Source organism: Canis aureus, chromosome 4, assembly GCF_053574225.1.
Source record: "Canis aureus isolate CA01 chromosome 4, VMU_Caureus_v.1.0, whole genome shotgun sequence".
Lineage (NCBI taxonomy): Eukaryota > Metazoa > Chordata > Mammalia > Carnivora > Canidae > Canis > Canis aureus.
Genome location: NC_135614.1, coordinates 71,831,155 through 71,848,221, shown reverse-complemented (window position 1 = coordinate 71,848,221; position 17,067 = coordinate 71,831,155). Strand labels below are relative to the sequence as shown.

The window sequence follows — 17,067 nt, the reverse complement described above, 5'->3', positions numbered from 1 at the left end:
TATGAGGTACTGAATTAATTGGTTATAAAAAAATAGTTTTATTGCCTGTTATACTCACATCAGTGGCTGCAGTAAGGATTTTGGAAAGGATGACTCTTGCCAATCCATCTCTGCTGTAGTCCAAGCTAGAAACGGTCAGTTTCAGCAAGTGATCTTGGTTTTTCAATGAACAGAGATTAAGGAGACTAAAAAAAAAAAAAAAAAAGAAATAGGGACGAAAATAAAAACATGCTTTTTTTTTTTAAAAAAAGACTTTATTTATTTGATAGAGCAAGCAAGAGAGCACAAGCAGGAGAAGCATGAAGCTCCCTGCTGAGCAGGGAGCCTGTTGCCAGGGCTGGATCCCAGGACCCTGAGATAGATCATGACCTGATCCGAAGGCAGATAGATGCTCAACTAACTTAGCCACCCAAGCGCCCTTAAGCAAGCATTTCTAAAAGAAAGCATTAATCGCAAATATCACATAAAAGAACAAAGCATCAAGATAACAACTCTAGTTTTTTTTAGTATTTTAATAAAATTTATCAAATACATGTACACAGAATAAAAAGCATACATTTCTGACTACATTAAAGTTCAGGTATAGACTAAAACAACTCACCATTGAAATACACTGCATTTTTCCAACATTTTGACTCCATGAGGATGGCAAGAAAGCGTTCCAATAAATAAAAAGTAGTGTTGACTAAGAGTAGTCAATAAACCATTATTTTGAAGACTTCTTTCAGGTTTCATTCCAGATGAGGCATTGAGCCACTGAACAATATCTTTTACCAGATCTTCTAAGTATCCTTGCCCATCCTAAAAGCAAATACATTGTTCTATTATTGGAAAAACACTTAGTGACCATAATTAGAAAAATTAACTTTAATCATATCCAAAAAATAAAATGATAATGAAGAAGTTACTAATAACAAATACCAATCACTGAGTACCTGTTCTTTTAAATTTCATTCAACACAATGCTGCATGAAGATGATACTATCTTCCATTTTACAAAGAGAAAACCAGTTCTTATTTCTATAAGGCACATAAGTTGTCCAAAGTCACGTAACTAGCTAGTGACAGAGTCAGGATTCAAATCTAGGTCTGGACTCATTCCATATGTTTCTAAATATAACTTACACATATTCAGAAATAAAAGGAAGGGGGCAAATTCAATGAAAAACATTTGTTAGGAAAATATTCAAAATGCTTATTACCTCTTCAGACTCAAGAAGAAATTCTGTAAATTGGCAACCCACAACCGTGAGCTGCTTAGACTTGGCAAAATCCAGATCCAGGTTGGCATATAATTTACTGCTGGGCTTGTAAAAGTAAAGTAGTCTTCGTACAAACCTACAGGCAAAATAAAATTACCAACAGAAAAACCAAAAAATCAATTTAAAATCTTAACCATAGCTTATGATGTAATTGGGCTTTGAATATGTTTTGGGTTTAAACCATTAGAGTAAATGGGAGGGAATAAGTATCTGGTACATCTCACACACACACACACACACACACACACGCATGCAAAAACAATAACCTTATTTGTCAAGAACAGTTTGTGAAATACTTTTATGATGAGATGTCTGAAAGAAATAGTAGAGAACAAAGAAGCTAGCTGGCAAAATACAGATATAACATAGCTAGAAGATAAGCTTGGATAAATAGGAAGAAGACACCTGAACATAAATTTTCTTCTACTATTCTTTTGTGACAGTCTTTGTCCCATGATTCTATAAAATAATCCTATACTAGGTAATTGTAAGCAAAATATATCATTCTATAATTCTGTCACTTTTTCACAATTAAGCAAAAGCCAAGCCCAAAAGCTTCAGGTAAAATTTAGGCAACTGTATTTATGAAGCAATGGACCTAATTTATTATATTTCAATATCACTTTTGACATTATGGGCTAAGCTTCCATTTAACTTAGTTCAATTTAATTTCATGCACTACAATCCAATCCAACAATGGTGCCAATTCTAGGATTTGGAGAAACAAAGTTGAATGACACCTCATCTCTGTTCTCAAGCAGTATGAAAAGTTGGTGCTGTTTCTTTATTCCAATGTAAGTTTATATATAGTCTCTATAAACTTAATATAGATATTAAGTTAAATTCATGAGGAGATGAATACAATCAAATAATAATATTAAGGACATAAATTTTTCAGAAAAATGAAGTAAAGTCCCTCTCATTGAATGATGAATGAAATCAGTACTGGTAGTGGATCAGTCTAAATTCATTCTGAGTAAAAATGCATGGGGGTACTAGAGAACAGCACAGTAGCTTGAAGTGATGTGTATGCTATGAACATTAGTATGTTTTATGAAAGACATGGAAAACTTCAACTTAGTTAACGGGAATGCAAAGAGGAGGACAAATGGCTAACCCTCCAAAGTCAGATACAAATGCAAGTAGAATAGTAAAAATAAATGGCCATCACTTTGGGAAATGAACAGTATGTCCTTATTATGTCATCCTCATATGTTACTTAGGGCTAAGATTACAATATGGTTGATATTATCCCAATCTGAGAAATTTTTATCTCAAGTACTTCATTTGTTCTAAAACTAAAATCAGAATATAAATAACTAGAGAAAGAATTAGTTGATGCTTTTGGGTTGTAACAGCATACACAAAAATGTATACATGTACCTACGGAATACCAACTATTAAAATGTATGTATGTATCTTTTAAAACACCAATTATTACTTTTCATGGGTATTAGATATCATATAATTCAAATTTAAGTTCTTTCAATTTAAATGCAAAATAGTTGTTACATACCTGTGCAACTGTTCATCTTTATAGTTTCTTAGATTTACATTTGGCCACTAGAAAAATATAATGGGTTATATTACATATGTATTTATCGATTCCCAAACATATAAGCATGATGAATTACAGTGAATAATTAGTGAAGCTATAACCAAGAAGTATCTTATCATACCTTAAGAATGGTCCCTATAAGATTCCAATTCCATTCAAGATTCTCTTTATGTTGAAGGACTTGGCTATCTCTAAGGTTCATTAAAAGAGCTTCCTCTGTATCCTAAAATCATCAGAAAGTAATAAGGAAAATTAAGGCAATTCTCTTCACATCCAGAAAACGAAGTTCAAATCTTAAAAATTTAAAGAAAGATTTTTCATTTAAGGATGAATTATCAAGGCTTTTTAACTTTAAAAAGTTATAGAAACATAGCTCTAATGCTTGTAAAACTAGAAAGCCATTTGAAAATCCATAAGCCTGAGTAAAACTAACTCAGCAAGTATAGCGTATTAACGTCCATCAGTTAAAAATTAGGAAATGAAGTTAAAAATTGCGATGTTTCATTTGAGTACCTTAAGAACAAATATATCTTTCTGAACTCGGAGATACTGATCCCGTTTCTGGTGGGTTGCAATTGCTTTCTGAATAATGTGATCTAAATGAAGGCTGTAAGGCTTAGGTCCTCGTTTCTTCATTTCATGGAAGCGTTTTAAACAGTTCAAGGCTGCACTGGCTCGCCTGTTGAAAAAAAAACGGAATTAATTCTGTAGCAAAGCTAGCATAATTTTAAAGAGATCACTTTGGTAAATTACCCTAGTAAAATATATAAATTTAAGGCTAGAGATGGTTGCTAGAAAGTAAATTATTTAATCAAATTTGGAACCACAAAGAAAAAAAAATCAAGAACAATGCTATTTGTATGAAAAAACACTATGTAAATCCAACTAAATCTGTATTTACTAATCTTTTCTTCTGTGGTGGCAGGCACTTTAAAAAAAAAAAAAAGATTTTATTTATTCATGAGACAGAGAGACAGAAACATAGGCAGAGGGAGAAGCAGGATCCCCACAGGGGGCCTGATGTGGGATTCAATCCCTGGACCTGGGATCATGACCTGAGCCAAAGGCAGACAATCAACCACTGAGCCACCCCCAGGTGCCCTATGGTGGGGACTTTTTGTATATTGGTTTTAAGAACTCCTACAAAGTTAGAAACCTAGTTTTCTCTATTTTCTTACAGAAGTTTAAAAACTTGCTTTTCCCATTTAAATCCTTAATCCATCTAAAACTGATTTTTATTTATAATATAAGGCTGGAATATTTCATTTTCTCCCCATGTGGATAATTGATGATTCCAGTATCAATTTGTATAGTCTCTATTTCCTCCCACTGATCTGCAATTGTAAATGGTATTTTTTTAAAAAAATTATTTTTAATTCTTTGTTTGTGGTTCATAAAAGCAGAGTTTTTGAGAATCTGGTAGCAAAAAAGTCTCAACTCCAGAACTCCTGGGAAAAACAAATTGGATTTAAAATTTTAAAACCTTGAGATGTGCTCAGATTGGCAAGTATTTATAAATAAAGAGCTTGCTGAGTGAAAAGAACACCACCAAAACAAAACAAAAACCATTATAAGGTTCTTATTGCTGAAATTCTGAAGGTAAATTTGAATTCTGGATGAACCATGAAATTCATGGGTCATAACCTGAACCATAGAGTTTAGGTCTACAAGGACTCAGGAAAAACATTCTTCCATCATCAAACTACTAAAATAAAAACTGAAAAGGATGACTGGCTGACTCAGTCAGTATAGTATGTGGCTCTTATCTCAAGGTTGTCAGTTCGAGTCCCATGCTGGATGTAGAGAGAGGTTACTTAAACTTAAAAAAAAAAAAGCTGAAAGCTATGAAAGCCTAGAGTTGGAACTGAGATGGTCCCTAATACTCTTAGTTTATAATACAACTTCTATTAAATAATAGTATATCCATTGGCAGAGTTAAAGTTAATAGAATATTATTTTCTTATTGTGAGGCCCATATGTGTACTTCTGAACTAACTAAACTTTTAAGAAATATATAACTTAATAAAAATTCACAGTTCTGAACAGCTAATGAACTAGATTTCATTAACATTACAAAAAGTCCAAATATATAGATTTCTCTAATCATAACAGGTAGAATTTAAAAAAAAAAAAGGGGGAGGGGGAACACCTGGGTGGCTCAGCGGTTGGGTGCCTGCCGCCTATCTTCGGCTCAGGTAGTGATCCAGGATAGAGTTCCACATCGGGCTCCCTACAAGGAACCTGCTGCTTCCCCCTCTGCCTGTGTCTCTGCCTCACTCACTTTATCTGTATCTATCATGAATAAATAAATAAATCTTTAAGAAAAATTTAAAAAAAAAGAAAGAAAGAAAAAGAAAACACTCCTGGTTTAGACAAAGTCTTAACAAAATGAAAAAGATTCCTACTAGCACTTTCCAACCAGGCTTCTCCATTTTTACCTTTTAAATTTTATTTTATTAGCAATGTGAAATTCTAACAGAGCTACAGCTGTATTACCATAGTTTTGTTTCAAATTTTGTTTGCAATATTTCCTTCAGTATTAAGAGTTTAACTTACTTCAATGCCTATACTACAAGTTATTAAATTCCAACATTTTTAATCACACATACAAAAGATATTGCTACTCTTTGTGCTTTATTAACTTGAAATATTTTATTTTATTTATTTATTTTTTTAATTTTTATTTATTTATGATAGTCACAGAGAGAGAGAGAGAGAGGCAGAAACATAGGCAGAGGGAGAAGCAGGCTCCATGCACCGGGAGCCCGACGTGGGATTCGATCCCGGGTCTCCAGGATCGCGCCCTGGGCCAAAGGCAGGCGCCAAACCGCTGCGCCACCCAGGGATCCCTTAACTTGAAATATTTTAGACATTAAAGAGCCTGAACTGCTGCTCAAAACATAAAATAGTCCAGAAATTTTTCAAAGAACATTTTTAATTTTGTGGCAGAAAGTTTACGTCCTTGGCAAGAAACATGCTAGAAAAACTTGATTTTACTAAGCTATAATAATACTTGGTAGCCTAAAATACAAATTATCAAATAATACTATCAATCTTCCCCTCATCTGTAAGGCATCCTTAAGAGAATTAAAAAAAAAAAATTTCCAAGCATAATCTACATACACATATGCAATTTTTGAAAGAGAAGGTCATGTAAGTGGGTATTAAATACACCAGGCATAGTCTTAGCTACAGAGCTATGATACTTACAATCTCTTTTCCTTGGGGATATCAAAAGATGCAGCCATATTCATGAGGGTTGGCAGGCAGTGCAAATGATGGCTATGTGAATGAGGAAGAATTGTATTTGCCTAAAGTAAAATATAACATTTTTTAAGAGTTGACAAATAGAAATATTTTGTTATAGATTACTCATAGATGAAATACTAAAGGTTTTACTCATAAAGTGAACGTAATGATTTACTTTCCAATACATACTTACTTATAATTCATCTTATCTTTCAACAAGATGGGACAGAATGAAGATACACACTCCTGTTACATTAAAAAATAGTCTGAATTTTACAGATCCTTTATTTTAACATTATAGTGTTAAGTGGTAACCAATTAAATTCAATTCTTAAATGATCTGAAAGGTTTACATTTCAAAACTTAGATCCAATGCTATAATGTTACATTAATCCTGCTTTCCAAACAAAATTCACCACTCAATCTGCTTTCCACCAATGAAGAGAAGTAATTAAATGTGGAAGCCAGAAAATCTAAGCATAATAAGCAATGAACTAATAGCACTATACTCAAAATAACCAGCTGTTATATTTCAAGGGAATCAAGAATTCTGGTCATGAAGGAAGGAAAAGATGAAATCTATAAAAAAGATTCCTTCATAAGAAGCAAATAATTCTAGATACTGATATAACCTTAGAATGAAAGAATGAAAATAAAAATCACATCTGAAAACCTGCAGTATTACTTAATTCTTCCATGGATGGGCTGAAGGAGAATGAAGCATGTAGATAAACAATTCATTGGTAAACAAGACAGTTATCGTTAAACTCTGTTAAACTCTCTTCACATCACTCACAGAGCCCAGCTGATGTGGAAAAAAAAAAAAAATACTGGAGGTAGTATTGACTGAAACAACAACAACAAAAATACTATGCCAATAAAAGAAAATCATAACATACTTTTAAAAGATCTGCCACATGGTTACTTCCTCCTTTAATGAGTTTAAAGTGGTTCGTTTTATTCAATATTCTACTAACAGGTGACCTATAATCAGGAATTCTACCTTACAAACAATCAGTTCTCCCATTGCTTGATTTGCTGGGATTAGAGAATGGTCAGATTACTTTCTTAGCTCCTTGTTTCCCAAAGTTACTGATGTCACAAAATCAAGGCAAAAAAACTCCAAAAAAACTAAAAAAAAACCCCAAAAAGTACTCAACTTCTAAATCTCAACTCAGAGAACATGTTCAAACAAGGGAGTTACATTTTGAATTTTTTTTCACAAAGTTTTCTAAAATTCAGGCACTGACTGTCATATGTCAATTCCACTGCTACCCGACTGACGTAGTATCTAGTTTTGGAATTTCTTGTTAGGCAGCAAGTCATTCTAAGATATGTTAAGATTTATAGGGGCAGCCTGGGTGGCTCTGCAGTTTCGCGCCGCCTTCAGCCCAGGGCGTGATCCTGGAGACCCGGAATCGAGTCCCACATCAGGCTCCCTGCATGGAGCCTGCTTCTCCCTTGGCCTGTGTCTCTGTCTCTGTCGCTCATGAATAAATAAATAAAATATTAAAAAAAAAAAAAAGATTTATAGGACTCAAAATGTCATCAAAAGTAAGTATAAAAATCAGTATTCAGTACTTTTTTTACATTTTTTTCACTTATAAAACTAGCCTACACTATATATACACACACAGTAACATATACACACATACATTTATGTATAGATAGATACAAGGCATCATCAAGGGCTCTTTGCAATGCAAAGACACTCAAAAAGCGTAAATTTACTTAGAGATATTACAAAGTAACATTATTAAAATAATCTGTTTTATAAATTAAGACATTAATAGTATGAAACATAATCAAAAGTTGCTAAACTTACCATATGTAAAAGCTCTCCTAAAAGGATGGTAGCTCTAACTGAGATATGGTCATCACTGTTTGTTATCACTTCAACCAATCCCTTTGAAAATAAGAAGAAAATATTATAGTTGCAGAATAGCATGTAGGAATACATTTATGAATCATATGTATGCTTGTTGCCCTGAGAGAACTTTGTCAGAGAAAATTAAAAAGTAAAATAGGATAAAATAAGTTTATAATTCTTACCTCTAGAAGTCCATTACGAATAAATGCGGAGAGTATCAGTGCCAAATAATTATCCATGAGGTCTGGCCTAGAAATAAACAGAGCACAGACATAGCTTAAATACTGTTCAACATATTACATAATTTAACATAAAAATAGTATTTGTAATAAATTTGAACTATTCCCCTAATTCTACCTGGATCTGGCACGATGAGGAAGAATAGTTTTTGCCTCAGCTGCTACGAAGCCATCTGAAAGTCTCCAACTGTCTTGGAATCTGCCTGGATCTAAAATAGTTAAAATTAGGTAGTTAGAAGAAAAATGAGAAATCACTAAAACACATCAGTTAACCATCAGCTAATCAGGCCATAAATAATGTTTTAAAATGTTGGTTAAATAAATAGACAGAGGGGCACATAGGTTGCTCAGCTGGTTAAGTGACCAACTCTTGATTTTGGTTCAGGTCATTATCTAGGGGTTGTGGGATTGAGCCCCATGTGGGGCTCCTTACTTAGTGGGGAGTCTGCTGGTCATACACTCCCTCCCTGCTGCCTCCACCCCTACTAAGATAAATAAATAAATCTTTTAAAAATGTTAAAAAAAAAAAGACTGAAAAGGCATACAGAAAAAAATGATTTATTGATGTACAGTGTCTAAACTTTCATTTTGGGACTTAGGAATCATTTGGCTAAAATAAAATTATACTGAGAATTAGATAATCTAATTTGAGAATTATATCAGTTTCTTATCTTTGCCCTTCCTTTCTTTGTCCATTTTTCTACTAATTTCACCGCTCATCTGTAATACCTAGGGTGATGATAAAGAAATCAAAATTTCTTATTTTTGGAAATTTGAGGTTTTATTTTAATGCTAATTTAATGCCATGATGATGCAGTAAGAAAATGATATTCAATATTTAGTTCAGTATTTTGCCTTTGAGAGACTCAGCTGATAAACCATTTTAAAAATCACAGTATATGAATAGATACAAATGGATTTCAATACTTACCTACGCTGAGCAGTGCTTCTATGAATTCTTCAGTCACAACAGGTAGAGGAAGACGAAATATATCATAGAGCACTTCAAGCAGACCTCGCTGCAAGTGCAAATAAATGCGGTTCATTTACTTTTATGGAATGAATCTTCATTTAAATTTAAAAACTTAAAACAGAGGTTTTAAATGTCTTATTCACAGAAGGAAAAACTGATAAAATCAGAACTACTTATTTTAGAAAACTGCCATCTCAGGACTACACTTGAGAAGAGATAACTACAGCGTGCTATATTACATACACAATTTAATCTTTTCAATTAATCTTTTATTATACCATTGTAGTACATATGGAGAAGTAGATATACAGGTGAAAACATAATTTGCCAAAGGTAATGGAGCTATAAAGACTAAAATTAGGAGTCAAATTTCAGTGGGCCAGACTCCAAAAACGATGTTCTTTCCCCATCTGTGAAGTAAGCAGTCAAGTGAATAGCCCCAACCTTCAGTTCCCTGCTTATAGATCTTTCCATCTATAATCACATCCCTTCCATTTTTCCATGGTCTAAAGGCTTTTCAGTTCACATTTTAAGCAAGGCAGCCTTGGCTAGTATTTTCTAATATTTTTCAACTCCAGGTTTGATTCACATAGAGAAAAACAAGAAAAGGGCAGGTTTTAATCAGTTGAACACAAAACAAAACCATCTAAGTGGAAAAGAAAGAACTACTGAAGAGTTTATATTTTTTCCTCCAATTTCAATTTGTTTTAGCCACATTTTAGGAATATATCTGATAATTAAGCATATTAATATTAACAACCCAATTTTAATGAAAACCACCACTCATTACAAAAACATGTTAGAAGGCATAAGATACATAAATACTGTATTTACTTTTTACTGAATAGAGTTTTGAACTGCTTGAACCTTTTACAGTGAGAATGCCCTTCTGTACTGTTTTCATTTTTTAATGAATAAAGCATAATTAATTTCATATTTTTAAGTCCGTTTTTAATTCAGCCATAGTTCCTAACATCACTGTTTCAAATTATTTGTATTACCCTTAGGGTTCAACCAAGTAGTAAATATTTATTCATGTATTTTTTAAATGCTCTGTGATACATATGAATAATTCACGAGGAAAAAGCAATACCTGAAACAACTTTTTTTAACAATTAATTTCCTCTGTTAAGTCTGGAAATGAAACAGAGTAACTACCTACCCTTATTTCCATGTTTGGTATACAAAGTACTCCAATTAGGGATTGGATCCCAGAGTTTCCAGGTTTACATAAATTAATAATACCTAAAGAGGATAAAAAAGAAAAAATATCACTAATCTAAATTTCAACAAAATCTATAGCAATATATTCATAATGTAAAATCTGTGATATTTTTCCAGATAATTCCAAAACTGTGCTATTATTTGGTTATCATATCTAATATTTCCCTACTGACTAGAGAGTATCAGTAATTTTTATCATTTAAATTCCTTCTTCTATTTGTTGCATACCCAAAAAAGTTCATCAATCTGACTGCTTACTATTTGTTTGCTGATGAGTGATTCTCAGAATACAGGAGACAGGACAATGTCCTATCTCTCTTATGTAATACCTCTTAATCTAAAGTGAAGTGAAAAAAAATGAAAAAAAAATAAATAAAGTGAAGTGAAAAATTTGCTTGGCATTTGTCTTTTAAAAGTGTAATTCTAAAATTTATTGAATGTACAAAAGACTGTAACTGGTAGAATTCAAATAATCTGTATAGATAAAAATTTTAAGTGGAGTAATTAGGTCAAACAGTTTAAAGCACATTAATATATAAAAAAGGAAGGTTTGCTGAATAGCCAATAAACAAAAAATATTCACTATCATTACTCATTGGGGAAATCTAAGTAATATTCACAATTGGGTACCATTACACACCAGCCAGTATGGCTAAAAACTTTAAGACAACATGAAATGCTGGTAAGGATGCAGAGCAACTGGAACTCACATAGACTGTTGATGGGAGTATAAAATAGCCTAAGTATTTTCAGAAAAAGTCTGGCAGTTTCTTATAAAACTAAACATATATCTACCTTGTGACTCAGGAATTCCATTTGGGTATTTACCCAGGGCAAATGAAAGCTCATGCCCATAGAAAAACTTTTTTAATCACCTAGGTAATCATTAGCACTTGACTTACAAATAGTCAATTTTAGTAATTGTTACAAATCCCTCTCACTCTAATAATAACATACAAAGTTAAGACTAGGTTAACATCTAAATAGATGCTACAATAATAATTTAACATTTGAAAAAATAATCAAGTTTTTCTTATTAAGCAGCACAGATTAACTTACCTGCCCATGACCGGAATGTTGCTATGATTCCCATTTTACTGGCTAGAAACCTTGCTTCTCTGTCCTCTCTTGGAGTGGGGAATGCAAGGGGCAGAAATCAAAGAAAACAAATGTCAAAATAAAAAGTGAGATTTTTCTCCTAAAGTATCAGGGAAAGAAAACCTATCTATCATTTGTTAACATTTAAATATTTACAAGGAAATAAAACATGTTAAAAAAAAAAAGTCAGATCTACCTCAAGAAAAATTACCCATATACTGACTCCTGCCCCAATTTAAAATTCCCAACATAGTTTAAAGTAAGTTATAAATTCCACTGTTCAATTTAGTTCTACTTTTCCTGCTTTCTGAAAACTATTCTTAGATACCTCATTAATACCTTTAATTGAGCACTAGAGACAGCATCACCCTATTTAATAAGCATCCCTGTCAAAAGGCTACCCCTTAGCAAAGAAAATACCTCTTACTTTTACATGTATTCTTTTTTCAAAGTTTGTTATATGTGTGTGCACATGCATATATATAAAATCTCTACACCCAATGTGGGGCTTGAACTAATGACCTCAAGATCAAAAATCACATTCTCTTCTGAGTCAGGCAGGTGCCCTACCACACATATTCTCTTTACTTGAAAATTCTTGCCCCAAAGTTATTTCAAAATTTCTAACAAGCAAGTTCAACATCCCATATATATTCATTGATATTTTAAAATAACTAGATTGGGCAGCCTGAGTGGCTCAGCGGTTTAGCGCCGCCTTTGGCCAGGGCATGGTCCTGGAGACCCAGGATTGAGTCCCACGTCAGGCTTCCTGCATGGAGCCTGCTTCTCCCTCTGCTGTGCCTCTGCCTCTCTCTCTCTCTCTCTCTCTCTCTCTCTGTGTCTCTCATGATTAAATAAACAAAATCTTAAAAAAAACCCTAGATATTAATATCACCAGCTATTTTCTAATTGTGTATCTAAATGTCTCACTTGTTCTTTCCTAAGCAATAGTTTATAACCATTAATCAAGCAATAGATTTATATTCATTAAATTTTCCATGTATGGCTTATGGCCAGTTTTCAATACTTAATAGCAATCTTAAACTACTTATGCCGCCTCAACCACCTCTATTCTCTCAACTGTGTTTTTCTGTGCCATCTTTTTGTCTTCCCTAATAAAGCCCTTAACAGCGGTAAGAACACAGAAATCCAGAGAACTTGGAAAGAAAAAGCGGGGAAGACATTAAAGAAAAAAAAAAAAAAGAAAATAATCAACTTAAAGAATAGTGAGCAGTCTGCAAAAGAGGAATGAAACACTTAAAAAGACATATAAACAAACCACACCTAGCTCTATAGTATCAAATAAATGAAAACATAACGGAAACTAAAACGAGGAGATGGGGTGGTGGAAGAAATGAGATAAATGAGATTTAGACAATTATGGGATAAAGCTTTTGGCACTCCTCTTAAAAATGTTACTGACAGGAGTGCCTGGGTGGCTCAGTCAGTTAAGCATCCAACTCTTGATTTTAGCTCAGGTCATGAAACAGAACTCCATGGAGCCTGCTTAGGAGTCTCTCTCTCTCTCCCTCTGTCCCTCCCCCTGCTCGTGCATGATCTCTTTCTCTTTCTCACACACACACAAAAATATTAGTGACATACTTAGAGTGATTGCCTGGTAATTCATTCTCTAATCTATTCAATAAATTTGTAGTACTAAAAAAAAAAATCACTCCATTTTCTCTTGTTTCCTGGCCATAAATGTACCCATGCCTCCAAAACTATCCACACTCCAGGAACTAAATGCAAGTAAATTATAGAACCGAACAGGTAAGAAAGGATTTTGGTGGAATGTACCTTCCTTCTCCAACTCTAAAAAATAGCCAGGCTCATCTCTCACTCATCTTAGTAGGCAGAATTCTAAAAATGTCCTCCATCTCCCTCAAGATTCCATGCCCCAAACCCTGGATCTTGGAATATGGTATCACTGCCATGATTGTGACTAATTTATGTTTTATAGCCTGGCAGATCTTAAAAGACAGGGAGATCATCTGGTAGGCTTGATCTAATTGGAGAGCTTTCAGCAGTTGGTGGCAGAAGACAAAACAGAGATTCAGCACAAAGGATTTGAGGAATTTTTGCTGTGTTTGAAGACAGAGGGAGCCACGTGCCAAGGAAAGAGGGTAGCCTATAGGAGCTGAGCGTAGGCCTCAGCTGTCAGCAAGGAAACACAGACCTAGTTTTATAATAGCAAGGAAGTAAATTCTGCCAACAACCTGAATGAAGTTGGAAATGGATTTTTCATCAGAACCCCCAGATAAAAGCTGTGCCAGACTTTTGACCTACTGAACTGTGTGCTAATAAACTGATGTTATTTTAAGCTGCTACATTCATAGTAATTTTTCATGTAACAGCAGAAAGTGCATTTCTCCCATCAATAAGGAGAATGTTAAGTGTCATTAGGAAAAGCCAAGAAAGGGGCTTAAAAATCCCTAATTCACAACTCAGCTGGAATAAGGTTTGAGAAGTCTTAAACAGAGAACATCTATTTTGATATCTTAGCTCAGGTTATGAAATGTTAGGGTGTGATGAGTCCACAGTGACAGAAGTGATTAAAGATATAAAATCGCTATTTTTCATGAAAATGAAAAACAATGAAAAATGAAAAACAAAAATATCCCAGTTTCACAACATTCTGAAATTAAGAATTTTAAATTCCGTATCATCAAATAAGTGCTTATGTCTGCAGTCCAACAATCCTACTAGAAAAATGCTTCATAGCACATTTATTGTAATAGCACAATCCGTAAAATCTTCACAGATAACACATTAATACAATACATTGATCCCTGAATCAATTTATAGTTATCCCAGAACACCTCATGAACAAGTATTTTCTCTCCAAAAAAATGTTGCAAATTACCCTGCATCATTTCTAGGAAACAAACGTTACTCTATCTCCTTTTATTTCCCTACTAACCCTACTTCCAAAATTCTACAGAGTTTATCCTTCGGCTTACGTAGTTAAGGCAGCTCTTCATTCTATTCCTTGTTGTTATTTCATTCTTTTACTCTCTCAATGTAATTACGCTAAAAATACGTAATAGAAAAATAATTAAAGATCTTGTTTCTACTACAGCCTATCTTATATTATTTTAAAAAAGAGATCAATTTCAAGTCTTTAAACTCCTCATAACTTATTTTTAATTTCTTAAGCCACAGATAATTATGAGAAATACAACGTAACTCCTTCATGAAATAGGAAATTTACTTAAACTCCCATTGCTCTGGCTCTACATACAATCAGGTAAATCTAAAAGCTTTAACAGCAACATAAACACTTCCTTATAAATTACTAGGAACAAATGGTACTTACTTGAGTTGTCCTTCAGCTGTATCCGGACTATGTCTGTAGTGAAAATCAGTATAGGGTGCTAAAATTCGCTAATAAAAAAAAGGAGGAAAAGGAGGAGAAAAGAGTCCTTTTTATAAAATGCATTTTTCTTTAACAAGCTAAAATTAATATAATTTCTCTATATCTTTAATTGGGTATACTGTTTGAGAGACTTAGTTCTTCAAACTCATCATCAAGGAATACATTTGAGTGACTTTTTTTTTTTTTTTACACAATTTCTGAACTTTTAAATAGAAATATGACACATACATAATAAAACAGTGCACAAACCATGAATGTCAAGTTTGGTATATTTTCTTAAACTAAGTCCATTGCTGTAACTAGCACCAGATGAAGAAAACACTAGTATCCTTAAAGCCTTATTCCCTCTTTAGATTCAGTCACTACCTACTCCAAGATTATTATCCTAACTTTTAAAACTATGATTTAGTTTTGCTTATTTCTGAACATCATTAAAAGGTTTTATTTTATAAATTACACTCTCCTTTCGGTGCTAGTATGAAAAAAGTCCAAGTTATTTTCGTGTATTGTCCTTGTTTTCAGCAATCTTGCTAAACTCACTCATTTTAAACTTTTAACAACTATATCTCATTTACCAACTCTCCTGCCATGCCTACTGCATTATTATGATCTAATTTTTAATATTAAATATAATTTAAAATACATAAGAAATTATTAAAATTGCTTTCAACAATCAGTATGCTTTTATATTTAGTCATCTATGTGCCTTTTCTGTTAATTTTCATTCCTTCCTACATTTCCTTGTCTTAGATCATTTTCCCTCTGAGGACTCCCTTTACTCTTTTATTCTTTATGTGTCTCATTTTTAAAACAACAATAGATATTTGTTATATGGTTCCTGTGAGTCAGGAGTCTATGAGAGGCTTAGCAATGCAGTTGTGGTTTAGGGGCCCTCAGAAACTTGCAGTGAAAATATTGGTTAAGGCTACAGTCACCTAAAGACTTGGTTGGAGCTAGAGGACCTGTTTCAAGATGTTTCACTCACAATGTGCTAATTGTTGGCAACAGAGTTTAGTTCCTCCCACTGGTACCTCCCCTTAGGATGCTTTAAGTGTCTTCCTAACATAAGGGCAAGTAATCCAAGAAAGAGCAGTGTTTCTTTACATTGTTTGGTCTTTTCTTTTTTTTTAGTCTCAAAAAAACCTTCATTTTATCTTTGTTTTTGAAAGACATTTTCTCTGGATTAGGCTGGCATTTTTTTTTCTTTCAGTGCTCTAAAGATGTCATTTTACTGTTGGCTAGTTTCCATGATTTCTATGGGAATCAGCTATTAGATATGTTCCTTCAAAAACAACGTGTTTGGGGATCCCTGGGTGACTCAGCGGTTTAGTGCCTGCCTTCAGCCCACAGAGTGATCCTGGAATCCCGAGATCAAGTCCCACATTGGGCTCCCTGCATGGAGCCTGCTTCTCCTTCTGTCTGTGTCTCTGGCACTATCTCTCTGTCTCTCATGAATTAAAAAGAAAAAAAAAATCTTAAAAGATTTCTAAAAAAAAAAAAAAGAAAGAAAGAAAAGAAAGAAAATAACATGTTTTTTTTTTTTCCCTCTAAAGCTGTTTTCAAGATTTTTATTTATTTTTGTTTTCAACAATCTTATCATAATGTGCCTACATGTTATTTTCTTTGTATTATCTTATTTGGAGTTTTGTAAGGTTTGTGAGCATGAAGTCTCATCAGTTTTAGAAACAAAGTTCTGGCCATCGTCTCTTTGGATATTTGCTTCTGTCCGTTTTCTCCTCCTTCTCCAAAGACAAAATTATATTTTATCACTTTTGTTATGTTTTGTCCATTTCTTTCTTTTCCCTCTCTTTGCTTTACTCTGGATATTTTTTATTGACTTTTCCTCTAGTTTATTAATAATGTCTACTTGCCCAAAATGAATTTTCATTGAGTTCAGAATTTCATATACTGTTTTTCAGTACAAGAACTTCCACTGAAATCATATGTATATTCCAATTATCTGGTGAAATTCTCCATTATTTCTCGTATTTTCTTCCCTTTTTTCTTCATTTTCCTTTACAAATTATGCATGGTTTTGTTTTTGTTTCTTAAGATTTACTTATTTATTTAGGAGAGAAAAAGAGTGCGAGAGTGAGCACGGGGTGGGAGGGGCAGAGGGAGAGGGGTGAGACAGTCTTTTTTAAAAATATTTTATTTATTTATTCATGAGAGACACAGAGAAACAGAGAGAGAGAAAGAAGCAGAGACACAGGCAGAG

General features: G+C 33.4%; 1 protein-coding gene across 5 annotated transcripts in view; it reads right to left on the bottom strand.

Annotated features, from left to right (window-relative positions):
- Positions 1-17,067, bottom strand: part of RICTOR (RPTOR independent companion of MTOR complex 2) — a 117,267-nt gene that overhangs the window by 30,014 nt on the left and 70,186 nt on the right. For all 5 annotated transcript variants that reach the window (XM_077896148.1, XM_077896150.1, XM_077896152.1 and 2 more), the window contains 14 exons: positions 14,790-14,857; positions 11,435-11,502; positions 10,314-10,396; positions 9,110-9,197; positions 8,297-8,387; positions 8,122-8,188; positions 7,895-7,975; positions 6,031-6,131; positions 3,334-3,499; positions 2,942-3,043; positions 2,779-2,825; positions 1,203-1,338; positions 602-801; positions 59-185 (listed from right to left, as the gene is read on the bottom strand). In XM_077896148.1, the coding sequence (XP_077752274.1) occupies positions 59-185; positions 602-801; positions 1,203-1,338; positions 2,779-2,825; positions 2,942-3,043; positions 3,334-3,499; positions 6,031-6,131; positions 7,895-7,975; positions 8,122-8,188; positions 8,297-8,387; positions 9,110-9,197; positions 10,314-10,396; positions 11,435-11,502; positions 14,790-14,857 (1,425 nt within the window). The remainder of the gene's footprint in view (positions 1-58; positions 186-601; positions 802-1,202; positions 1,339-2,778; positions 2,826-2,941; positions 3,044-3,333; positions 3,500-6,030; positions 6,132-7,894; positions 7,976-8,121; positions 8,189-8,296; positions 8,388-9,109; positions 9,198-10,313; positions 10,397-11,434; positions 11,503-14,789; positions 14,858-17,067) is intronic.